Consider the following 26,629-nt stretch of genomic DNA (forward strand, 5'->3'; position numbering starts at 1 on the left):
TTTTCTTTTCCTTTAATACGTAATTTAATTCGTAGCACAACATGGTTTACAGAATAATTAAAGACAAAGATTAAAATACAAATGTGACAATGTTCTCCACTCACAGCTTTCCAAATAACTCCTATTTTTTACTGAAAGGAAAGTTTCTTTAAAAACATGAACACACAATTCCCTCATAAAGTCCTTCATCTGAGAATACAATCTAATGCAAAAGGCTGCTGCTGGATGCATGCACATTGGGTAAAATTCACAGGCTGACATCATTAAAAATGACTGGAAGTGCAATGGTAATGCCATGCACTGGAAGGTTTTTCAAAATCCCTTACAGAAGGGAGGTATTCATATTCGGAAATGCAGCGTATGAATGCCTCAACCCTGAAGAGGTTTGGCAGCTCTGTAGCCTGTGATTACTTTTAATTGCCTTTTTCATTTTCTGCTACTGCTACAGAGGTGCCAAGGTTGAACATTTGGTTTAAATGCCCTTCACAGCCATTTACAAGAGAGATTCAAATTATGTGGAAAAAGAGGTTTCAAAGAAAAATGGTGAAAAGGTCTTGCGCTCCTTGCAACAGCGGCCACCTTTATTCTGTGAGGATGTTGGAAGGAGAGACCAGGTGTTAAGGTGACAAGTTGAGGTGGGATAAAGAAGACGCCTGAAGCTTAAGCAATGGGAACTTTGCTTAAAGGCCCACAGCGTTCTGAAATGGCCAAGCAGATGTCAAGCTTTGTGGAGGAAACGAGGGAAAGCAAAATGCTCCCAGGGCCATGGACGTGAATTGAGTTGGTCAATGGTGCGATGCGAAGGATCGTGAACTTTTGCTTTCTCATAAAAAGCCACATGAGTTTTAAAGTATATGTGTGCACAATGTTTTTGTTTCTAGATGGCAAAAACAAGATCTGCACGGCATCGCCTGAAGCTCATGCAATGTTTTACTTTCCGATGATGCACAAACAGGTTAGGGGGCAGATGGTTTACCGCTTGCTTCCTCTTGGCTGTTTCTTGAGTCCTGTAGTGGATGTGGCTACTGTCCATGTTGCTTGGCCTGTCTCGGGACCATTGTGTTTTCAGAGGGAGAGTGCGAGGGGGAGCTGTTGGAAACTTTGAGCTAAACTCTGACATGAGCTGAAAATGATCTTCATGTAGAACACCGGCTCGTTTTGTATCCCTGCAGTCTCTGAGCTCTTGCTGTGCAAACGACTCATTCTTAATCTGTTGGTGAAGTTGTGTTTGCTGCTGATACAACACTGCAGATTGCAGTACAGCATTATCATCCAGTCTTCTTCTTGATTCACAGCATGACTTTGTCATTTGCACATCCCCAGCTGCACCAGAGGTGCTTCTGACAGACTGGCTCTGAGTCTGAGGATTTACAATATCTTTGTTCTCCTTATTCAAAGATTTCTTTGATCTCTGTGGCTTTAGAGGAACTATTTTTGTGACTTCTGAATGTGCGCTCCCAGTTTTGTTGCAATCCTTCTCTCTCATGGGGCTTGGGTCTTTTATTTTCCAAACCTCACATTGGCTTGTATCAGTCTCACCTTTGGGTTTGTCACCCTTAAGGAAAGAATCAACGGCCACTTGAGTTTCAAAGTTCTCGACTCTCTCTCTATGACCATACTGATAATACCTTATATCTTTGTTCAAGTCACTCATCAGTTTGTCGGGTGGTGAACCATGTCCATTTTCGTGAAATGCATTCCTTGCTAATACAGAATCATGATGCCCATTAGTTGTTAATGTAACATCCATCTCGTTCTTATCCCTCACTCCAGCTCCGGTAATTACAGATGTTCCAAGTCTACTTCTCGAAGGTTCCCATGATGTTTGGCAATTATTCACAATTGCTTCAGTCCAAGATGTGGCTGTATATGTATCACCCTCTGAAGAGGTCTTATTCTTTTCTCCTTTAGAGTAAGAATCCATTGTTCCCTCATAAGCATCCTGCTTGTCAATCAATTTGGCATCACTGGTTGCCTATGTTGACATAGAGTAGACAATTGTATTAGCCTAACTAGATAAAGTGATATTCCATGTGTGACATTATTGTAAACCTAAATCATTACCATATGAATAGTAAGGAAAATAACTCACTGGAGGACCTTTAACTGCGTAAACTTTGTAGATGTTTGCATTGTGCTTTGAAACAGTGAAATCATAATTTTGAAAAAAGAATGAAAGATTCCATGGCAACTCATCAAACCCTCCCAATTCATGTCATAGACTTTCTTGATAAAGTTCAAGGGACATTGAACATGAATGAAAGTATTAAATCTCTAGTTTAATTTAGTTTATCTTTTTTTTTAACTGAGCTAAATTTTATTTTCAATAGCTTCAGTAGCTTTTATTTCACTGGACTGATTTAAAATTTGCACTGAATATTCTTGATGCCCTAAGTATGAATTTGCACCCACAAGTAAATGAAATATTTTACAGTAAACTAATTATTGTGTCCTTATTAGTTTTCATTCCCTTTCAACTGAATTGTTGTTCTGAACAGACATCAGGCCTAATGTCGATGCTGAAGTAGCAAGAGGTTATTTGAGCCTGCATGAAAAAACTGGCTGACACAGATTTAACTAAATATAATAACTGAGTCAAAAAGATAAATGAATACATTTAAAAAAAAAAAAACTTTGTTTATTTTTGCCAAAAGGATTATATATAGATATTCAAAATTTATTTTGGGAAGTTGCTATTGACTGAATACAAAACTTAAATAGTATTACAAAAATAGTATTACCTCCAGCTAGTAAGAGGCATATAGTTTATACTTCTCAGTGGCTGCAATATTACTTTCAGTAATACTATCCGTTCCCAATAACAATAGATTTTTTCTCATAGACAAAACTTAAAGTAGAATCTATGGCAGGGCTGATGGGATTGTGTTAATTTCCCAATAAACGTCATACATAATGAAGTAAACAAAGAACAAAATTAAATTAATTAAATGAAACCTCTGTACTGTATATATAATCTTACAGACGGTGAAAAGCACACTGAAAACTACAACTTTAGGTTAGAAACTGACTAGACCTGTGGCAGTATATTTTTAATGCAAGACAAAATTAGGTAGATGAGAGCAAGATGGTAAAAACATTTGCAAAGCAGCATCACATGAACTGGGACACTTTGTGAGTTAGCAGGAAATGATCCAAATGTTAATACTAAAGAAAAATAATGGCAGTACAGGAAGAAAGATAAACATGATCAAATTCTTACTGATTTCCGTTCAGGGGTTCCTCCTGGAGGAGTTGCTGAGGAGAGGCGCTTCTCCCTCTGGGCCATCTTGCTATTAGGTTGCTTCAAAGCCCTCTTCAGCTCATTGATACTGGCCTGGTGCTTTTGTAAAACATCCTCTGGCTTATCCAAGAACTGCTACTCACACAGTAAAGGGAACATCGGGAACGGAAAATAACAGAAGTTGAAAAATCTGCTGCTAATTTTACATCATGTTAGAGCTGTTTTTAGAATTCTACTTTGTTGAAAATGAATAAGATGCTGCACACATGGAGGGACAATATAATATCACCAGAGATGGATATTGACCTTATTGTAGCGTCGTCCACAGAAACCATAAGAATGATGGACATTTTTATTTCATTTCTACTTTACTGCATTGCAGAAGAAAATAAATTTAGTTAGAAAGCTGGAGGTTTAACAATCTTACTATGATGGGGACAAATTATAAAAATGCATCTTAAACATTTCAATAAATGAACACTGGCAAACTGTCTTAGTGAGCACCTAACTGTCTCTGGTAGATACCAATCAGTTGGTAGTTCACCAATCAATAGCTACACAACAAATGGAGACTCTAACTTTAACTAGTGTAACTAGTCTCAGTAGTTTTTTTGTTATCTTTTGTTTTGTCTGTGTTCTAACAGTAAAGGATGGGTGCAGATATGAATAAGACAACACTAAACACCTAGTGAGGTTCATACACAGCACATGCCAAAAAGAGCACAAGCAGTACCTCCTGTTTGGGTCGAAGAGGGACCAGATCCTTGTCCAACAGATGAGGTGAGATGAAGTGAACGGTTTTGAGCAAAGCAGGAGGTTGAGTATTTGAGGGAGGGGAGAACAGATGCGTGCAGAGACAAAGAGGTAAAGTGCTGCAGGTGAGTCAAAAAGGCAGGCAGCCAGACTGACAAACAGAAACAGTTGACACCATTGGGGGTGAGGGGCTTTGGACTGTTAAGCCGAATAATGCTCTGCCAAGAAGACAGGGACAATCCATTTCATTGTCAGCCAAATGATAATTAATACGGTCATTTATTGACTAAACTTAAGTGTTTGGAAGAGGATTATTCCCGTTCTTCTTCATCCAAAGATTTGATGAGAAGACATTACAAATGCAACATCATTATTTCCTGCACCATCCAAAACATGAACATACATGCCTGTATATAGGATTGATACAAAACAAGTAACGGAATATATTACAAAGTTTGGCTTAAAAGAAAAATCTTTTCTTTTTTTTCCCCAGCATCTACTGTAGCATGAGATTTGTCCACTGGGAAACCACTGACTCAAAGAATGATCAACTGTGCTTAAAAGCCTTCTATTTATCCCTTTAATCTTAACAAAGACACTGTTAAAGAAGCATGCTGTTCAATGTTGTCAATTGAAAAGTTCATTGTGGTTTTACTGTTTAATCCAGACTAAAAAGTTATAAATACTATTTAAAATCTAGTGTTTTCCAATCAAGCTATTTTCTAGGGGGCCAAACAGAAAAAAGCAAATATAGAATCTGAATAAATGCGCACAATTTTCTGAGGATCAATTCATGCAGTTTCCAGGGATTTTACATGGTGGAATCCTGGAATTCATGACATGAAAGTAACATTTCCTCAGACAAACAATACAAAACGTTTGTGTTCAAAAACACAGTCCTGGTGCATGACCTTAAACCACCACACAGACAGACACAAAAAGCTACAGCCAAAATACCTCTGGCTTAGACTCTACAGGCGAGCCTGCCTCCTCACCCTGCAGGAGAGAACAAGTTGGAGGACAGAAATGTAGGAGAAAGAGAGCTGAGGTTAGCAAAGAGTGTTAACATTGCAGAAGCAAGAAAAGAAAAGATCTGCTAGAAGGCTGGGTGCTGGGTTAGAAAAATATTATCTGAAGCAATTAAGTCAGGTTAGATTTGGGGGGATTTTAAGACAGTAGATAGGGCACATACTGAGAAGTCTTATGATTCTGCAGAGAATATGAGATGTTAGGCCAAGAAGAGAAAAATAAGGATGGTGATTACTGTCTTGAAACTAAAAGGAATGTGAGAGAAAAATGAGTAGTGAAAGTTCTGATAGGATTTTTCTGACTTCAGGGCAAATATACTTTTTCAAATAAGCTGCTTTTATATCTCTGTTGGGTACTGCAACACAGTTCTCACTTTTACAAAGTTTGAGCAAAAAGGTGAGGATTGATTTCATTTACATGGTTGAATTAAAAGTAGCTAAATAAAATCTCTTATTTTCTCAACCAGGGCAGGTCCACAACCTTCAACTGGGTCTCATGCACATTTGCATTACTCTCTGTACCTTGAGCTCCAAGGTCTTGGTGGGTGTTGAAATGCTGGCACCATATAGCTGCCTCTGATCTTGTTCTTCATGCTGCTCCACTTCCTGATCTGGGTACTGGTCCTGGTCTTGGTCCTGATAGTGATAATGATCGTGGTCCAGGTCTATGCTGCCCTCTTGATCCAGGTCTTCTCTGGACATGAACTGTGTGCGTTCACTGGAGCTTCTTTGGGACAGCTGGTCCATACTGTCACCTAGAGCTGAGGCTAGTAAGAATTGAGGGAAGGGTTACGATAAAACATGTGGAGGCCAGTGTGAAGGCTTTTCAAGAACATACCACATCAGAAAACATTCCTGAAACACATGGACAGTGGAGGAGTCTTGGCTCATACCTCCATCTATGCTTCGAGGCAGCAAGTACCGCTTGCTAACGGACCTATCAAATTGCGGGGCAGGCCTGTCAATCAGAGCACTAGCCTGTCTGGTCTGGGCTTGGGTCCGTCCACTGTAGCGGAACTTGGAGCCAATAACCAGGAAGCCCTTGGGAGGTGGCTCTGGGGAAACCAACCTGTGGAAAGGGTTATCTATGAAAATCTACCACAGATATTTGGAATGACTTCACTCATATAGTCTCACAGGAAGTGTACTGGGATAAGCTGCAGTACATAATGTACTTTGATATCAGTTATTTAGGCAAAAATTGCCCGCTTAATATGCATAACTTCCAAATGTTAATGAGTAGTTTGAATAGTGGGGAAAAAAAACTAAAACTTCTCTCTGTTTTCTACATGTCACAGATGAGTCTAGACTTTATCGACTCTCATAAGTGTTAATTCATTATGAATGAACTCCTGACTGTATAACAAAAAGAAACTAGCCACAGGAATGAAATCCATCAGTTTGTGTTTAAGCCTAGACTTTGACATCCAAACCATCTTGTTTTTTTAAGCCACATTTAACTATAGTTGGACAAAGGTGGCGCTAATGGAGAGACAGGGTGGCCAAACAGCAAAACTGCTTTATTATCCATTTCGTTTGGAATAATACAATAATTAATCTTTTTTTCTTTATCATTAAATCTTAGCCAAAAGCTTCACCTTGAAATTATAACAAAGGAGAATACCTGTACCATGAGTGTCACTTGAAGGGTACCGTAACTCTGACATGCCAAGTGCAAACAGTTCATGCAAGGTGATACAAACTCCGTGCCGAGAGAGTGCGCCTGTCTGTGAACCTGTGAGTATCACGTCCTACCTGAAGAAGGTGTGGTGTTCAATGCAGACCTTCCACAATCGCTTCGAGGCCCGATGGTTGGGCAGCTTGAAGCCTATGGTGCTCTCAAACTGCTCATACTGAGTGGTGAGGGTAAGGAGTGGGGGTGGTGGAGGCATTGGGAGGTGAAGAAGAAAAAGGAGAGTGAAGAAACGAAGTGCAGGGAGAGATGGATGGACGACAGCAGTGTGAATTGTGTTTACTCCGCAGCAATGGGAAAATCAATGCTTTTCTGTTTTCTCTTGGAAGTATATACTCTTGTCTCCTGCGGCCATGTCAGGTAGATTTTCCCTCTACAGCCAACCTATAAATAAGTCGTTCATGCACTCATTCCATCAGATGTTCAGTGGTGTGAAAAGAAGAAAATGCTTTCAAATCAATAGGTTATTAGCAATAACAGGACTTTAAAGACCAAGAATAGTGCATTCACAAAAGGAAGCCAACTACTGTTATCCACAAATATTCTGTGGTGGGAAGTTTAGAATAAAAGAGCAATATATTGCAATGATGGCCCTCTGGGCAAATTTAAAGTGACAGCTGACTTAAAAGAATAAAAGAACAAGTAAATGCACTTGGTATTTACTATGAAGAAGTCAATGTCAGTTTAACAACAGATATAAAGCACACTGCAGATATCCTAAAGGCCAAATAATGACAGACAATCATAATCCTTTTAGGAAGATGAAAAACAAAAGGAAACTTAAAGTGGCTTTTACATTTGCAGGTAAAAACCTTCTGGAAATGTTAATTCTCATAGAGGAAGAGAGAAGGAGAATGGAAACATGAACTATCAATAGTATCTTAAAGACAGTATCTCTGAGGGCTATAAATAATGACAGAAAAATCCTTCTTGGCAGTTGTCACATGGTTTGCTGCAGATAAATCTCAGGAGTAACACTTTCATCAAACTGTGAAATGACTATTTAAGCTGCTTGGAACCAGTCAAGAGAGGCAATGGTGTAATTTTAACAACTGTGAACCCATGAAATAGAAATGTGAATTTTGCTCTTTGCCTGGTAACCTTATATTTCTCTTGTCTCAGCTAGAGTGATCATGAGCTGTACTTGTGAGGTTGTGCATGCAATGCTTGTGCAGCAAACTCTGGTTAAACCAAGCAAACGCTAAAGAAACAACAATGATGGTTTTTATTTACCTCTCCAGGGCGGATCTTGATGTAGAAGTTGCTTCTTTTATAGGAGATCTTGAGAATTTTAGGCCAGGCGAACCGATTGATCCTGAGGCGGTCGCGGTAGATGAGCAACCCGTTGGCACTCACACCAAGCATTATGTCAATTCCCTCTGAATCCTAATGAATGAATGAATAATGAATGCAGGCATATCCACGAACATCAAACAGCATATTGACAAATAAAAAATATGAAAATAAATACTGCAGGCATTATTTCATCACCTTAGCATGATGCAGGTCAACTCCATACATTGAGAGCTTCTTGGCATTTTCAAGAAAGTTCATCTCTGCTTCTGCTGGACTCATTCCTCTACAGAAAAGGTCCCACAAAGGATTATTAATTTCTTATAACTTCTTCATATTCTTTTCCCAGATCAAAATGGAAGGTTGTGATATCACCTGTAGTTACGGTGCAGCTCCATCACTCTCTCCTCCAGCTCACGTGTCTGGTTGGGGGCAAAATGAAATTCACTGACATAGTCTGGGCCGTGTTCCTCAGGCTCGTAGTCTCCCAGTTCTGCCTGGACAGTGTAGGAGCCCAGGAGGGCATGAGTGACAAATGAGCAGGGGAGACGACCGGACAGGATGTCATCCCTCAGCTGTAGGCACAAATAGTACCTGAAGAAGCACAGAGGGGGGAGGGGGCAAAGATGCTGCTAACATTTCACTTCATGGGTAGAGTCAACATTATCTGTACCAACAGCTGGATTTGGTCTCAGTCTCTGTACTTTGAAGGTTGAGTTAGAAATATCACATGGTAAACAATGCACAGAAATCCATTCTCGTTCCAGCAGAGGGTATAGTATGACAATAATTACAGAATACTCAGAAAAACTCAACATGTACAGAAAATTGGACTTTATGAAAACCAAAAAAAATTATTTGGGGCCAAAATTTAAAGCGCTTTAGACTTCTTGAAGTCAAGGATGCTTCCTTGTTAGGACTGGTTCTTCCAAGTCACACCATTCTGAATTGACTTCTTTCTTGCATTCAGAGAAGTTCTAACAAGTTGTCATGGGTTACTGCAACAGTCTCACTGTCAGTAACACATCATCTGAAAATTGTTATCTAGTTGTTTGTAATAATTATTATAAAGTTGTTAACTGGGTACCAAACAGCCATTCATACTAGCAGTGTATACTATTCTGTCTATCTAATGGAACACAATATGATGCTAACAACTTCAAGGTGACAACAAATACAGTGAAAATTCAACCAAGAAAAGGAATGCATATTGCATATGCATATGTTAATCCATCTTATATCTGCACCATTTTTTAAGTGCACAAAAGGTTGTGGTTGCTTTGACAATACACAGAAGCATCCTTGAAATGACATTGAGCACTGAAATAATTCCTTGAAAGAATCCCTGACATCAGAACAGTCTTTCTGTGAGATTCAGTGACGTGATATTCATGAAACGGGGCCAAGAAGGATTGCTTCCACTTTCAGAAACACCAATGAGGTGGACAGTAGAACACCTGCTCTGGTGTCTTTGTAATGCTGTGAATACCAGAGCAGCCTTCACAGTGAAATTACTTTAAAACTCTCCATGTGTACTTCAACAAACTGAAGTGAGTTCCTCAAGCTGTGCCCCGCACATACAACAAGACTTGACAACAACAAGACAGTCCCTTATTATTTCATACACAAATACAAAAGAACTTAATTGATCAAAAATGTTATCTAAGTTATAATCTGTCTCTGGCTCTTAGTGTCACTTGAAGATTCTACTACCACAGTTTTAAATTAGTTACGTTTTAAATAGTGTTCCCATCTCTACAAATTAACTCTGGTGCTCATTCATACCAAACCTATTGGTTACCTGACTAATGTGTGTCTGACGTGTGTCTTACCAGCCAGGTAAGGAATATACAGGAATATGGACAATTCTTTGAACCTCATGACTTTCACAATAACAAGGAGCCTGAATACCTTTATAAATGGGATATCTTAGAAAAGCAGCGTCAAGATTTTCTTTTGCTTTGTCATAGTGCAGTTTTGTGTGCAGACTATTGCCAAATATAATATATGTTATCTTTTTCTTTCTTAGACACATCTGAGAGCAGACAAAATATGAAATATGCTAGTACGGCTTATGCCTCCATTCATATGGCTGCCATTTAGCTTGGCAACATAAAAATGTGAAGCAGATGGGAGAAGGTGAAAGCTTTTGTCAGATCTGACTTTAATGTTTGAGTGTATTTAAACTTTGAATTTAGCTTCCAGGCAGCTGAGCAAATCTGCCATGTGTGAAATATGTAAAAGTTCACCCAGAAAACAGCTGAATGTGGATTTTTTTATTGCCCAGCCTCACTTCCTACAGAGTCTAAATGTTGCCCAATCATTCTTTGTTCTTCAAGGAATGACAGTTTGATGGATGGCCACTTTGCACTTTTGTGAATCTAGTTTCATTGTAAACAACTTTCCCTTAACTTCTAATCTTTATCTTTGAATTTGTTGTCCTATACGGTTTTGACAGGTTAACAGTCTTCTAAATCCATCTCTGTTTTCAGTCTTTACTGGAATAGTGTTTAGCTTTAGCAGTGTACAATATTCTAAGTGTCACGTTCACTGTATAACTGACTCCAAAACTGAGGTGCCCTCATACAAGTCAGTTTAATTCAGATAAAAATCTAAAATTTGTGTTAAATTAATGTCATCTTTCTGTTGTAAGAATCAGACCTACCTAGTGATGTCTTCCATGAGCACAGAAGGGTCTGGAGGGTAGAACTTGACAGAAAACCCCAAAATCCAGGATCCAACTGTGGACAAACCATCGGCAAGGTTGTTCAATTGTCGTTATCTGCTTAGTAAAATACTTTGTGTGGATTTGAATGACTGTCTGTGTGTGCATGTGTGAACAGTGTGTCTACTGCACTTACCACGAATTTGCTTCTTAATCTCTTTGGAGGGATCCAACCAGTTCTGATAAAGAAAAAAAGCAGCAATCCCCTCAGAGAAATTTGACCAATGTAAAATTGTCTATATTAATATTATTAGAGCCCTTTTAAGCACTGTACCTCTCTGACTGCACTCCTTTTTTAAAATCTATCCCCTTGTTGAAGGCCTAATATATTCATGCTAAAAGAGGCTTTATTAAGCTTTCTGTAAACACTGAACGCACCCATGCTGAACTATAAATGTAAGAAGATTCTAATTCTGTCATTTCGATGTCGCTACAGCTGTCATGCTGCACTGTAGACCCTATGCACCATCTTTGAAATGCCATGCTGTGTAATCACATTTTTAAAATGCTAAAGGCCATGTATGTCACTGTTAAGCTATAAGTGGTTAATCACTGTTAAAAGGACGATCAGGCTGTGACTGCTTTATAACAGGAAATAAAAAGATCTGGTCAGTTGAAAAGCTGGTTGACTTTTGCTCTGGAAGCAGTAACAAAATTCAACCAAACAGGAAGAAAATCTGTAAAATAGCAACAGCAGCAAACACGCTTAATGTATTATCAACTATACTTTGCTCTAAACATTAAAAAATCTACACAAAATTGTGTGAATTAGTGTTTTTGTGTGTCTGACTTTGGAGTTATCTGTGTCCACGAAAGTCAGGCCGAAGTAGTCTCTCTCAAGCAGGTTCAGATGGCCACACACCATGTCCAGCAGGGTCTGGCCCTTTGCAAATTTCTGTTATACACACACAGACACACATATGCAGACAAAAAAATATATATAAATATATATGTGTGTGTACACACAGCAGGTGGGAAGGCATGTAAAAATATCACATGCTGTAAAAAGACACAAAAGAAATGAGAGGACAGAGTGATGTAAAGTAGTTTCATAAAGGTGTAGAAGATGTTAAATCCCCTATCCAGCAACTGATTTTCATTTGATTCCAGAAAGCAATGTTTGCTGCATATTCTGCTCTTCTGTCTCTGCTTTATATTTCTTGTCAACGAGTATGGTATGACCACAAAATACATAAAAGATCGTTTTCAAAAGAATGTAGTATTTTTAACAGAAGTGCATATGCAGTAAAAGCTAAACAGCTGGATCATGCATTTAATTTTACTGCTATTTATAAGACCAAAGAAGTTGAAATATCAGTGATATGCAAATCCAGTCTTGCTGTGGACTGAGGGATGCTTTCAGTCTGTCTTCCTCACCGCTAAGTAGGAGGAGCTACTCTTTATGTCTATATAAGGGAAGGAAAGGACATTTTGCATCTGTGGCTCTTCAGCAGACCACACCTATTTTCTATCTATCCCTTCAAGGCTGAAATCAAGGTCTGTGAGGGTTGTGCAGGCAGCCCTGGCGAAGTGCTCTGTCCACACAAACATGCACACTATGCACACACACACACTAGATTAATCTCCTAGGGAGACCTGGCTCTTATAGCGACAAAGCAACCAAGCAGCAGTTACCATGGAAACAGAAGTAATAGGTCCCTTCTGTATGTGTGCATGCCCTCTCACTCTCTCTCTCTATCTCTGGTTACAACATCATAAACCTTTGTTCAGCTCTTGTGAGAAAGGCTGGCTGTAAGGTCAGCACAACTTTAAAAAAAAAAATAAGAGAAGGATAATTAATTAAGCATGACAAAGTAATCTGTCTCTCTGTCAAGCAAATAAATAATCATTTCGATCCCGCTGCGGAGAGGCTGTCATGTGTGAAATACTAAGAATAATGCTGATAAAGAAGAGGACGCAGGAATTTTTGTGGGCGTGGTGCATGTAATCTCTCAAAATGAAACTGCAACACACATTTCAGAAAGTCCCCAAAGCATAGCAACTCATTCATGAGATTTGTTGATGAGATTTTGTTGTCACCCCAGTTGGATCAAATCACATTTCTGTCACTAGTTCTGTGGCCTGATTGTGTTAGTAGCCATTTAGTGTAGTCCTAGGTACCCATTGTGCTGATTACCTCACCCGTGCAAACAAGATGAGAACAGACAGTTGGCCAAGGAGAAAGTAAATCTATTAAACTCTGTCGCATTAAGTAATGCAAGGGGAAGGATAGGACGGTGGAATCAAATATTGTCAGGAAAACTAAACAAATCTAATTAGGAAGTATGATTTGAGATATGCTATCGAACAGCATAAATGGTAAATTAACTGTATAGTGCTTTTCTAGTCAATCTGACCACTCAAAGAGCACTACATGTCACATTCATCCATTCACTCACCCACTCATACAGCACGCTACACAGGGCTTTTTTTGTTCTAATTATAAATTCATGCATTCACAGTGCATGAATTCGTGTGTATAATTTGTGTGCAACGTGGGGTTCAGTGTCTTGCCCAAGGACACTTTGACATGTGGCCAGGAGAAGCCTGGTGTCAAACCACGACCTGCCATTTGGCAGGCGACTGCTCTTCCTCCTGAGATACAGCCGCCCCCCATTCATGAGACAATCTCCTGGTGGAACAACTCCACAGCTAAGCAAACAAAATATGACTTCCACTGGTGGTACTGTGAACGTTTTAAGATGGTTTATCTGAGTTGGAGGTACTTGACTCCTTGTAGCAAAGATTACTGTACTTGGTAAAGAGTAAGACTATATTCATTCTATGATTGTCCTATCCAGTACGTGAGGCATGGAAGGAGAGCCATACAATTTCAAAATTTTTGTCTGTAAAAAACGTGTCATGTCACTGAAACTGAAAAGCAAAAAAAAAGCACCAGACCTTCCAGGATAATCGTCAGTGCATGAAGTATAGTTCAACCACAGTTGTTCATGATGCAATGATGCATGTAAATGGCCAATTAGTGGGCATTCCCTAATTTGCATATCCCACTTCCATTAATCCAAATGTATGTTGACATGTATGCCTTCATTCTTCAAAGCTAAAGCAGCCTTTAAATTAGATAACACTTTGCCAGAGTTTCTCTGACTTGAAACAAAGATCTGCGAGACTGTGGGAAAAAAATGAATAAATAATTACTGTGAAGGTGCTGTCTCTTTAAAATGACTCACAGTTCAAGACCCAGCAATAGGAAATAGCAACAACATGACAGATGCAGACATGTATATAAAAAACTTTTCAACACAGCAAGACTTTCAAGTCTCAGCCTGTGGCATTTGAAAACACTGTAGAGTGAATGACATGAATGTACAATGAATGCGTGAGATTCTGATCTTCGTGCCTTCTGGTAACCCACCAAGCACATCTGGGAAGACATGACTCATATACTGTCTGGATTTCCTTCACAGCATGAGTTTAAACACAGGTAAACATTTCTCATAACATCTATAAAGTTCTCACGAATTCAACTGTAAACCAGAGGCCTGTAATGCTAAGCTTGAAATGCAAAAAAAAAAAAACTTTATAAACAGAACCCCCAACCAAAATATAATCACAGCAACTGTATCAAATAAGATCTCTCTGGTCATACATATCCTGAATTACGACTATATATCCCTCACCTCTCTTTTTCATTCATACATTTTCTAACTTTATTACATCCAAATCAAGCCACACCGTAGAAAATTACTACTTAGTTCTGCATATACAGCATAGTCACCAGAGAGAACAGACACTCTTGCCTCTAGCTCATTAAATGCACTACAATCCTGTCTAGACAAACACATATAACTTTTAGGAATTCTAAAGCATGCTAGTAGAATTTTAGCTCATGCTCCCCTGCAGCCAGGTTAATTAGGCCAAATGAGGCAAATTGTCAACTTGAGCAACGACTCACTCTCGATGAGTCAATTCTGTCCCAGTAATGGTTGCCAGAGTTGGTGTGGCTTTGGGTGCGAATTTTTAAGCCGGTTTAAAGTGAGAAATGAGCACATTAAGCCACACAGACCGACAATGACACTTATGAATGAAACTGCATTTTGTCAAGATTAAGGTAGCTCAGTTTCATCATCCAGACTCCAGCAGCCTTATTTGGGCCAAATTATTTTCTCTGGCCCTCCAGTTCAAGTCGCTATGGACCTAAATCATTTTTTGGCCACCTGGACCTGATATTGGCTGGATCTATTCATCCAACACCTAAACATATATATGCTGCTTTTTTTCAAATGTTTTTGCTTGCTGGCTCTTTTTTGTTGTTGCTTGTTTGCTTTATATGCTCATTGATAAAACTTACATTTTTCATTTGGTTTACTGAAATCAAACATGCACACACATTCTCTAGCCCAACATCAATGTACAATATCCCCAAAGTTTTTTCTTCCTTCTTTCTTGTACAGATCATTTAAAAATCCATTTAATCCTCTTCATTACCCCCCCCCCAGCGACTGCTTACTGGCAGTTATTCAAATCTCTTGTCAGCTTAATCTATGTTACAGTTTGTATTATGCTCTTTTTAGCGCTGTTTTGTTTATGTAAAATAAAATAAAGAAATTCAGTCTTCGACACACTGGATACATTAAGCAGCATCATAGTCAGAATATGTTGAAAATATGAGGATTAAATAAACCTGTGACAAAAACCAAAGCAATATTATCAGCAGACTGGTTTGCCATGACTATGTGGAAGAAAAGCCTGACAAACATAGATTCATTCAGATTTTCACATTCAACTTTTGTGTGAATCACATCATGTAAGACGTCGGCAATAAAACAAGAGTTAAAAGTTCATGTAGTTGTTCAGCTAACAAATTACACAAGTTGGTTTCCAGAACGTTGAGAAGTCACAAAACAGAAACAGCTCATAAATCAAACAGACACGTGCTGGCAGTCATACATTCTGAAGTTGTCTTGTGTTAGGGTTTGTGGGTTTTGTGGACTTCTTGGGACTTTGGTTTTTGTTTTTCATGTCTTGTTTTTTGTGTTTTGTATCCATCAAGTTTTCTTATCTGTTTAGGTTTTGGGTTTTATTATGACTTTCCTGTTTGGTTTTTCTCTTGTCTTTAGTTGGTCATAATCACCCGTTTGGATTAGTTTTTTTACTTTGCATTTCAGTGTAATCTTGTCCTGTCTCAAGTTTAGTTTTGTTCCTGTTTCAACCTTCCTCCAGTAATTTTTCTCAGCTATTTATTAGCTCCTTCGTCTCACCTGTGCTGCTATCAGTCGCCAATCACTCCTCCCACAGTATATAGTCTCCTTGGAGTTTCACAGTCCTTGTTGGATCCATGCTGTTACAACTACTTGTTCATTGTCTAGGTTCTTGTTTCTCATTCTTAGTAATACATCTGTTCTATTTCCCCTTCAACCTTATGTTGCCATCTGGTCATTTTGCTGGTCTGCATTTGGACAACACTACAACACTCTTCCCACCAAACTGTAGCATCTTTAGCAAAACACAGAGCATACTGAATCATTCAGAAAGCCAGCCTCTGAACTCTTAAGAAGAGAGGTTTTTATACAAATGCATATGAGACCAGAGCTTTTATAACTGAAAGAAATTACAGAGAACATCCTCTAGACTGACCGATATTATCAGAATTTTCAAAGGAAGCAGAATTTGGTCTTGGTGGCATTAATCTTCCATTTTGTTCTAACCAGTGAACCACAAGATCTCAATCATGGAGGTTTTCTCCATGGAAAAAAAGTATGTTGGACATTGTGAAACGTAGGTTTAAAACGTATGCCACAGTGTTTTTTTTGTTGTTGTTTTAACGGCATGACAGTTTCTACTGCTGCATCCCTCTGCTGGAGTAACAATTTTTGAAGAAGGTTCTCCATCTATCCATCTATTAGCTAATTCATCTCTTGGCCAGAAAACAAAACACAGGGAAGTAGAAAACTTTTAACATTGACATTACTAATAGACTTATATTTACCATTTAACAGAACATGCATGTATTTAGATTGTAGGAGAAAGACAGAGTACCTGAAGAACACGCAAACACCATCACAACTGACTAAAATGTTCAAACCCAGAATCACCTTAGCGTAAGGTAACCATTTGTTACAACTGCACCAAATTGTGAGCAGCTGAACAGATTTTTTTTTTATTTCAAATCACTCCTATTCGCTAAAACGCCAGCACAGACTGAGCTGAGGCTAAAAGCACAAGCAAACATTTCAATTGTTGCTACTAGCAATTGAATTGAAAAAAACTACAGCATTAGTATTTCATGGGTTGGTCCTGCTAATTTTCTAGTTGTTGAAAGACGGGTCTACAGGGTTTCACCTAAAATACCAAATCTAAGATAGTTTGAAAAAAAAAAGACAGCTGAATTTTCTGTGTGAGATTGAAGACAGTGAAGTAGTACAGGCATGCTATAAAAGCATGGCGCTGTGTTAAGGACTAGCCACTAAATGCACTGACCACAGTCAATATGTATGATGTCATGAGACAAACGTGAATAGGAGGTTCAGGCTGCTTCCATGCCTATTTTTTTAGCATCACCGCGAGTTTGCTCAGTGGACATAATGACTCTAATTAAAGTAATGAGTTTAATGCATTTATCATTCTGCCCATGCAAGAATTTCTCCAACTGCAAACACACTGATCTACCCATTTATACAAGCGAGAACTCCCTATTTCTTCTTCCTTTCCCTCCACCTCTTGCTCCACTCTTCATCTTTTCCCTCTCTCATTCTATTTTCTCCCCAGTCAAACATAGGAGCACTAATCGGTCATCTGTATGGATTTCCTGTCAGGGCCCACTACTGTCAGTGTCATTTCCAAGATGACCTGAAGAATCGTGTGTTTGTGTGTGTGTATGCATGTAACTAAGACGGAAGGAAACACGGGGGTTGAATTAAAGAAAAACGTATGCGAGATCAGCTGGGTGGCAGTAAGCCATATAAGGAAAAGAGTTGACACGACTGAGACTGAGGGGCCAACAAGCTAAATTCCCAGCCACATCACTCTCCATAAGCAGCAACAGCCAATGGGTCTCCAGTGTTCCTTTTAAATGTGAATAAAGGCAGCTCTGTAGAACCTGCCCAGGATCCCCCTGTAGTGTGAAACACCCACTCTGATGTTCCTTGGAAGTCAATTTAGAGAAGGAGTAGATTAATTTTCCTCGGCACTTTATCACCATGAACGAGTGGCCTACTGTGAAATTCAAATAAACTACGAGCAGTGGGGATCTACCGAGCTGCATCCGTGTGTTTACAAACACAAAAGGCTCCGGAGTCACGATTTATGGAAGCTGGGGATTGCTCATTGGAGTCTGCCATCCCCCACATTGCAGAGTGTGTCTCTCCTATCTCCATCTATCACCTCCTCCTCTCAATGAGCAGAGCAGCAGAACTACCCTCCTTACTCGTGAGCATGTATTCTCAAGACAGGTTTAGTCTGGGGGTGTGTAATGCTGATTTGTATATAAATCATGACAAATACACCAGCTCCCCAAATGCTGAAAAAATATGCGTTTTAAGCATACAGTTGGTGCTTTTTAGGGCAGAAAAAGACAAATTGTGTGTCATCTTCTTTAATTATGTTTCTGCATGTTTCTGCAGGTGAAGCAATTACCTAAGTACAGCTCTTCAAAAAGGAGGCCACATGTAAAGCTGCAAACCAGAGAGTAGCTTTATTTTTGCAGTTATGACCAACAGAGCAAAAAAAGGGAGTCAAATGATCAGAAAGATTGCAAACTAGCCCTGATCACAAAGTTATGGAGCCCAAAAGACCTAAAGGAGTAAGGCAGAAGTGTGGAAAGAATAATGCCAGGTAGTTATAAAGTAAGAAAAGCATTATCACCTCTTTACTGATGGAACAAAGTCATTTTGCAAACTACAATAGATAATTTTTTTCCATTGCTTTGATTTTATGGTCTCCAGATACTTTCCCTAGTCTATTACACAGAAAAGTAAAATAACACAAGTGTTAGTTACCTTCTTTTGTTAAATATTCTGAGTTGCATTCATATGCACATTATTCAAAGTGAATGGCGTTTATAGTAGCGCGATAATCATAGCATCTTTTAAGGTCGATAAGTAAAGGACTACTGTCCTTTTTATCAGTCTCTCTAATGAATAAGTAGCTCCATCTGATAAGATTTTAATATCCAACATAAATACTTATTCCCCCTTTTTTTTTCTTCTTAATTTTCTAAGATAACTGATCATCAATTGGCAGTGCTTTTTCTTATCTCTAATTTAAACTGCCCTGTAAGATAACGAGGCCATGCACCCAGATAAGAAGTGAACTAACTTTTGTGACACCTTGTGTTAAATTTCAATTTACATTGCAGATTCCAAAATCTTGCTTCATAGCACAGGGCCCTGCCATTTTGCTTTTAAACCAATATGGTTGTCTGCTCATGTTGCTGTCCACTTGATGTGAGATTTCAGATATCAGCAAAACATTTCTTGGACTTTATCTAGTCTTGTCTCTTTTTAATACTGTTTGTTTAAAGCTTTGGACTGGTATCGATTAGACTGTCCTCTCTTCTGGCAAAAGTAAGTGCCATACCTCAACTGCAGTCTCATAGTCTGAGCCATCGAGTAGAGTGACTTTGACAGCGACAGTCTTGAGCCGTTTGGTGTTTTTCTGAGGGGATTTGGAGGCTTTGCTGGGGGTCTTTTCTGAGCTGTCATCCATTTCTGTATGGTCATCTGGAACCTAGGACAGAAAAAAACTTCTGTGAATGAGTGGGCATTAAGCCACTGCACTTTCCTTTGCATTTAATGCAAATATTTGAGTTCTGAGTTTCAAGAAGCATTATGTGTTTGTTCAACAAAATTAATTAAATGCAGACTCTTTCAATATGGGAAGCAATAATCAAATGGATGAATCTAGTGAGAGCTGCTGCCCTAAGATGTTAAGTCATTGGCACTGACAGGAAGGGTTAGCTCTCTTGCATATCAAACAGAAAGCTGGAAGGCCCCTCGGTCATTGAGAGGCCTCAGTAAAATGATCTACGGCTGCTGCAAGCCCCGCAATGCTCCCACCTGATTAGTTCTCCTGGCGTCATCCTCCATTGCCGTCTTCATTTCCCCAGCCAAAGCCTTCTCTGTTGTCATAGAAATTGATTAAAGTCCTGCAACCATACATAAACATATTTGGTTAACATCAAATCTTTTTCCTGACGCTAAAATCAGTGTGAAGTGTTCAGTGTCGCTAAAAGTCAGATCTGCCCACAGACTGGATTAGAGTCACGATGTGAGAAAAACACGTTCCTATCAACAGACAGCACATGGGGTCTTGACTTAAACTGACATTTAGTTGAACAAATGGCTGCAGAGCCAGTACCTGCAGTGACATCACATCCAATTTCCTTTGCAGCTGACGGCTACAGTGCAGACGCTTTAATTATCCTGTGCCACCATGCTGGTTGAGCATCTTTTTATACATGCATGGTCATTGCATTGTGTGTAGAATGATATTGAAAGGGTATAGCTCAGTCAGTGCTGGTTCACAGCCTCCCACAGGAGCACTCTGCATGAAGAGTGTTGGCTTCAGGATGCTCTCCTCTCACACTAGCAAAGGAGATAGCATAAATTACATCAGACAGAGAGCCCTGCAGCACCACACAAGACAGCAGACACACTGAGAGAGGGAGATGACAAGGAAGGAGAGGGCACAGAGGATGAGGCAGGAGGCTTGGAAGAAGGAGCACACAATCAAAAAACTGGAGAGGAGAGAGACAAGACTGTAAGACATACTAGGATGTTGCAATATGCCACTGAGCTGGAAACAGAGGAGCTTATCATTTCAAGGTTACCACTGCTATATCAAACTGAACTCTTACACAGCAGTATTTCCCTGGGTGACACAAAGTAAAATGGCTGATATTCAGATTAAGCATTACGGCCGATAGAAAGGAATTGTCCAAGATGAAGACTTTGGCAAATTCAGCTGTACAACGAAAGGTTGGCGCAGGGTCACGTACTTTTGTCAGCTGAAATCTTCAGATAAAATGGGGAAAATTTCTCATGAATTACTGGCTGTTTAGATGGTTTGGTATTTAAGAAGGTTATCTCTGTTGTGATCCAGATGCAGTAATACAGTTTTTTTCCTGTCTGGCTAAAATTTGCAATGTCTATTGCTCAATAATTTTCTTTTTATCTTCTTTACTTGGGACGTATCAAGTAGTTTGGAAAATCCTAGTTTTCAATTACAAGCGAGGTTGTGAGTAAAAAATGCTTACATTGCTGTATAACCTAACAATTTCCACTTAAGAAATCACAGAAAACGCATATCCTCATAGTGTGTGATATATGATGTTAAAGGACTGCTGAGCTCCAAAAAAAATCCATGAAGCAATAAAGATTTTCTGCTACAATTTTGTTTAAATCAATAGTTCATCACACTAAAAATATTTAATCATTATATTAAATATTAGAAAAATAAATATTATCTAATTTACACACACACTATCACACAGTTGTGAAGATATGTGTAATAGAATTTCATTGGGAATAAGAACAGGCATAAATTAAGGCATGAGATCAATAAGAGAGATGGATTTGTGAGGAGAGTGCATTAGAGGCACTGATTAAACGTATAATACTTCCAGGGAAAACTGATGTTAAGGAGGAGCAACACAGAAGCATAGTTTGACCACATGATCACCAGTGTTTGTCAACCAGGAAACAGTAAGGTAGTATTTTTCCTCAAAGAGGAAGGTTCTCATTACCATTTTCCCCTGACCTGCGCTCTAAGAACACTTCTGTGTTTGCAGTTTTGGAAGCTGGAGCACAGCACGTCTAAGCTTTCATGATAGGTCAGTCTCAGTTTGTTGCATAATGAAGCCGGATCAAAGCAGAGTGCAGTCTGGCTCTCGGAACATTGCAAATGTCACACACTGTTCATTATTCCTCCACAACTTTGAAGGGTCTGTTTAATTCATTTATTTAATGCATACTAGTGTAATTAGTTACAGGCTACAGTATACTTATTGGGGATCAAATATTGGGCCGATACTCATCACACAGTCTTTCAAAGAACATGAATTCTTTCAAATACCAATTTATAAAAAACTTCTACTAAGCCTAAAAAACCATTGCCAACTCAATAACTTTTTAGATACTTGCATTGCCTGACATTTTCTTTTTTTGTGTCCAAAAAAATCTAATATGAATAAGGGCAAAGTTCAAACATTAGTTTAACAATGTAAATGTTTTATATCTAATTTTGCATATATGCATGCATAGTCATAAGGCACATAGGAAATATATGGTAAAAAGGTTGAATGACATGCCACCCAATTAATAGGATATATATGAAATGAAAAGTATAGGGAAAGCCTTTTGGATTCCAATGCCTCAAAAAACATAGTGAAGCTTTGCATGTGTTCTGAGAAATGCAATTGTCCCAAATAAGTGCAGTCACAGTTGTGCTGAGAAGCACAATAAGGAGGCTTCAAATCCCATATCCATTGTTCATCTCTAATCTGATATATCTCAACCACTGACTCATGTAAGCCAATCAGATATGTTCATTGTAATACAACCACTCAGTGTCAACCCCACGAAAAAGCTGTCAGGACAATGCGTCTGTGAATCACAAGTAACCTCGAGAAGGATCCTCATAGATCAGAGTCAGAGACTTCAAGATGCACATTTCACACTTGCCATGATAGCGAAACCAATCAATTCTTTCATTTAGGTCACTTTTTCATTTAATCACTCCACGTCTGCATCAGTTATGGCCACAGCACACCTAATCATCTGTGTGAGAGAGATGATGGAGACTGAGCTGTATGAGGTTTTTGCAGGTGTTAATACTCAAAATTCCTGCAACATCGAGAGTCTTCAAACAGACTCCCATTAAAGGTTGTTCTCTGAATCATCTGGGCTCTTTGTTTCTTGAACTTTAAACAATGAGCACCAGAAAAATCTGAGTATAACAGGATTGTGGTAGAAAAAGTTCAGAAAACAATGTGTGGGACTGAGGCCTGCTTCCAAAAACAGCCGTATTTCACGAGGAGGGCTTTTTTTTCTATACTTCAGAAGTTTTCAGGCCAAACTAAAGCATTGTCAGACTAACTCTGTGAAAGTGCTTACATTAGGATAGTTATGTAACTAATGTACTGCATGTCACTACATACAGACAAAGCCATAGTGCAGATTTAAACTATTTGAGTCATAGATAACAGAAATAGTCCCAGATGGCTTCCTCTCTGCTTGCAACCTTGTCAAATAATTTTCCTACTGCTTCATTACTGTGTGTAATGTTATGTGTAAGTCAGTGGTTGTGTTGTGAATGTGTTTCTGACCTGATCAAAAACAGTTGCTGCAACTGCACAAATGGCTGATGTTTAAGTTCCAAACTACCTCTAATGTTAGTTTTGTTCAACGTCAAGAAAGAAATCGATGCAATACTTGAGCGGAAAAGCATGTGAGGCTTTGCCTTCAGTTCTTACTGCTTTTCCACACTGTTGAATGAATGCTTGTTACAAGATTTATGTTTTAGACCATAGATTGGATGCTTGCACTGACTCTGTCTAATGTCTTTTTGTCTTTACACCTGCAAGATATGGGCTGTTGCCAATACAGGATGTCACATTTTTGCATCCACCACTGAGAATTTAACTTGATAAGAATCTGAATCTTTTCACTGTTGAGCAATTCTTTGCATACTTGCATACATCACAAGCTGCCTCTGATTCCAAATGAACATTGTTATTCAGTTACCTAAAAACCTCTGACTATTTCCTCATCAGCCAAATATGAATTTTGAGTTATGTGTCTGTCAACCTCATGAAAAGTTTGATATTTGCACTCATGCTCCATTTTAGTCTCCACCAAATTTGTTGGGACACACAATCATGGGTGTTAACACTCACTCCTAGGGTCAGTTTAGGGCCACCAACCAACCTGACATGCATGTTTTTGAACGATGAGCGGATGATGGAGTACCTGGAGAGGAACCTGGAGAGGAAGCAGGAACCCTCCTGCTGTAAGGCAACGGTGCAAACCACATAGATCATACAGCTTAAAATAACTATGGTCCATGTTCATTTTTGCTGCTGGTCTCACAAACCTTAATTAACCGTTTAATTCTCTATGGTAAATCTAATAAATGTACCTACACATGCATATATGTCCGGTAACTTAGTCAGGATGGGAGGAGGGCATGAGTCACTTCCACCTCCTGGGCTGACTTTCCTAGTATAGGAGAGTACAGATGGTCCAACACTGTTGTACACTTTTGCAGCATTTTTTCTTTCATCTAACCTTGGTGCAGTATCTCCAAGAGCCAAGAGGAACAGATCATATCTTCAAATCAAATAAATGAGCTTTGTCTCCATGAGGATCATTACCTTGCTGCTCGTATTACCAAGACAAGATGTGTTCACCCAAGCATTCACAGTTATTGAAAATCTTTTTGACAGGATGCAAACAAGCAGAATTCAGTTAGACATGCAAATGATTGTCATAGCCACGTATACACATGCACACAGACATCACTATCACTGAGTCCTCTCATTCAGGGCTCTATCAGCCGTTTCATGTCAGTCAGTCTCTGGAGATGACCTCCTCTGTGCTCTACATTTGAGCCCAGGTGAACAATACTCATTTTTGAGAACTGATGTCCTGGTTCTACTGCAAGACTCTTAACCACACTCACTGAATAAAAAAAAAAACTGCGGAGTTCCCTACAAACATACAGAATCAGGATGCAAAAATGCAACGTCCCAAAGCCCTCATTGTCCACATTCGAGCAGCTCAGATATACTGCCTCATGGTCAAACGTATGATGGTTGATCATCTAGGGCAAAATGATGTCCATGATGCACTGTTCACTGCAGGATGCCTGAGAACATCTGTCTTCCTGACATTTTTCAAACAAAGAGTCAATTTAGAGGCCCCAAAAATTTATGTGTCTCTTCAGGCAGGCATCAGTTGCCCACAGGCCCATCCTTCATCAGCACATGGACAGAAGAAAATTGTCAGATGTAGCATCTCAAAAATATGTCACAACAGAGCAGGGGTAGCACAGCAATGACAGCTTGTAGATTCCTCTCACTTCTCAAACACAGTATGCCATTTGGAAATAGCGCATGTACTACCAGAGTCCAGTGATCACCTTAGTTAAGTATTTTAGTATGAATATATCAGTTAGGTAAAGGAAGTCTGATACACATGTGAAAGTAAAACAGAGATAAACAGCAGTAAGCATATATACTTAAAATGTATTCTTATTGCAATTCCAGCTATAACTGGTATTGCAGCATTTTTACAGAAAGAAACAATATTACTCACAGAGACCTAAAAATATCATTCTGTATCAGGTTTTGGGGCTCTCTCATCAGCACATCTGACTAGATGCTGATGATTGCTCCATTTTACGGCTTTTAGACCAAAGTGCTGCATTTAATTGTAGATCAGACCTGCCTGTCTGAACAAGTAAAGGGTAATATTTGCCCTGTTCATTTTTGACAAATCCTGTGCCATTGTTGCAAGCAGCATTCCTCATGCTATCAAGCATGTTAGTAAAAGCAATCCCTATAATGTTGAATAAAAAAAACTCCCATGTACTTTGCAGCTGAGATATACAACTGAGACAACTCTAGGGGTGGACCACACCTCCAGTAACACCTCTTTGTACCACAAGATGGGATATGAGTCACCCTCGTCTCCAGTCTGCCTTTCCAGCCAACAGGAGCCAGAAGCAAACAAACATAAGATAGAAATGTGGATAATTTAGTTAAAAAAACAACAACACAGTAATTGTGGAATCTCCTGGCAAGCAAACATAACCTTCGTTGCCACCCGCTACCAAGAAGAAACTGCAATCAGCAGCAAGATAGTAAATTAGCAAAAAAGAATCAACACAAGAGTAAATACTAGTGCGGTTTTTCCTTGTTGGAGACAGCTTTTAGGCAGAAAAGGACTGAAATCTGATGCAGAACGTGCAACTTTTCTTCCAGACTGTTAAGAAAATGACTGTGGATGCAGCTTGTGTTGTAACTATAATTTTCCTCAGCCAATTCCACAAACTCAGCTTGCTGTATGTATAAATGCAGCATCAGCTCTGTTTGATATGTGAATTTCCAAAGAGGAACAGCAACAGGTTAAGAAGGACTTCTTTTTTGGGGGCCGATAACGCAAAACCCGTTTGTGAAAAGGGTCATGGTGTTGATGTGTGTTGCTGTGTTTGTACTAAAAACTGAGCCAATCGTATAATGTAAACTATCGAAGTGTAAAGGTAGCTTTGTCATCATGACAAGACCACACAGTTTCCGTTTTTGGATTAGAATAAGTGCTGTGTATGTACGCTCTTGTTAGTTGTTAGTTAGCTAATCTAATTGATGATTCTTCAATTAAGATGCAGGAGCTGATAGTATTCATCAGGCTTTTTTTTACCACTCATTGTCATACTGATAAAAAGACTGACTCTAAAAACTAATGGAAACACAGAGCTCCTCTGGTAAAACTCTGCCCCCGATGATGATATTCTTTTAAGTCCAGAGTTACAAAAGCTGCCTTTAAAGTATTAACTTTCAGCAAAAAGTCCTCCCAAGGCAGTGCCAATGTCCTTGACATTAATGCAGAGGGGCTTATTTAAATGAAAAATCGTCTGCATTTTAAAGTATGTTGATGTAAGGAATTAAGGAACCGCATTCTCCCTTCCTTTCTTAAAGGATTGCCTGGTGTATGCTATGCTAACAAGATGATAGAAAAAATAACTCGAGTCTTCAAATCAAATTGTCGGGATGCGTTTGAAGATTTTCGAGAAGTGCAAAGACTTCCAATGTCAGCAGAGGAGTAACTACACTACAGCTAATGAACACAACGTACTCAGACAACATTGCTGCTACCTGCATGAATAGCAATGAATTTTGAGTATCCAGAAACGTGTCAGGCAGTTCTAAGAAAATG

At 39.1% G+C, this 26,629-nt stretch overlaps 1 protein-coding gene across 5 annotated transcripts in view; it reads right to left on the reverse strand.

Annotated features, from left to right (window-relative positions):
• The window catches only part of LOC140271997 (band 4.1-like protein 1), a 40,997-nt gene that overhangs the window by 7,945 nt on the left and 6,423 nt on the right, over positions 1 to 26,629 (reverse strand). The window contains exons 2-17 of one of the 5 annotated variants that reach the window (XM_072367296.1): positions 20,052 to 20,278; positions 19,751 to 19,839; positions 19,272 to 19,421; positions 11,524 to 11,628; positions 10,870 to 10,912; positions 10,674 to 10,749; positions 8,384 to 8,602; positions 8,207 to 8,294; positions 7,949 to 8,101; positions 6,778 to 6,875; positions 5,916 to 6,091; positions 5,545 to 5,789; positions 4,952 to 4,990; positions 3,975 to 4,004; positions 3,221 to 3,376; positions 977 to 1,975 (exon numbers count right to left, since the gene is read on the reverse strand). In XM_072367296.1, coding sequence (XP_072223397.1) covers positions 977 to 1,975; positions 3,221 to 3,376; positions 3,975 to 4,004; positions 4,952 to 4,990; positions 5,545 to 5,789; positions 5,916 to 6,091; positions 6,778 to 6,875; positions 7,949 to 8,101; positions 8,207 to 8,294; positions 8,384 to 8,602; positions 10,674 to 10,749; positions 10,870 to 10,912; positions 11,524 to 11,628; positions 19,272 to 19,421; positions 19,751 to 19,822 — 2,649 coding nt within the window. In that variant the 5' untranslated portion in view covers positions 19,823 to 19,839; positions 20,052 to 20,278. The remainder of the gene's footprint in view (positions 1 to 976; positions 1,976 to 3,220; positions 3,377 to 3,974; positions 4,005 to 4,951; positions 4,991 to 5,544; positions 5,790 to 5,915; positions 6,092 to 6,777; positions 6,876 to 7,948; positions 8,102 to 8,206; positions 8,295 to 8,383; positions 8,603 to 10,673; positions 10,750 to 10,869; positions 10,913 to 11,523; positions 11,629 to 19,271; positions 19,422 to 19,750; positions 19,840 to 20,051; positions 20,279 to 26,629) is intronic. The other 4 variants (XM_072367295.1, XM_072367297.1, XM_072367299.1 and 1 more) reach the window with 4 other exon arrangements.

The sequence above is a fragment of the Leuresthes tenuis genome, unplaced genomic scaffold, assembly GCF_036924035.1.
Source record: "Leuresthes tenuis unplaced genomic scaffold, fLeuTen1.0.hap1 SCAF_16, whole genome shotgun sequence".
Classification (NCBI taxonomy): Eukaryota; Metazoa; Chordata; class Actinopteri; order Atheriniformes; family Atherinopsidae; genus Leuresthes; species Leuresthes tenuis.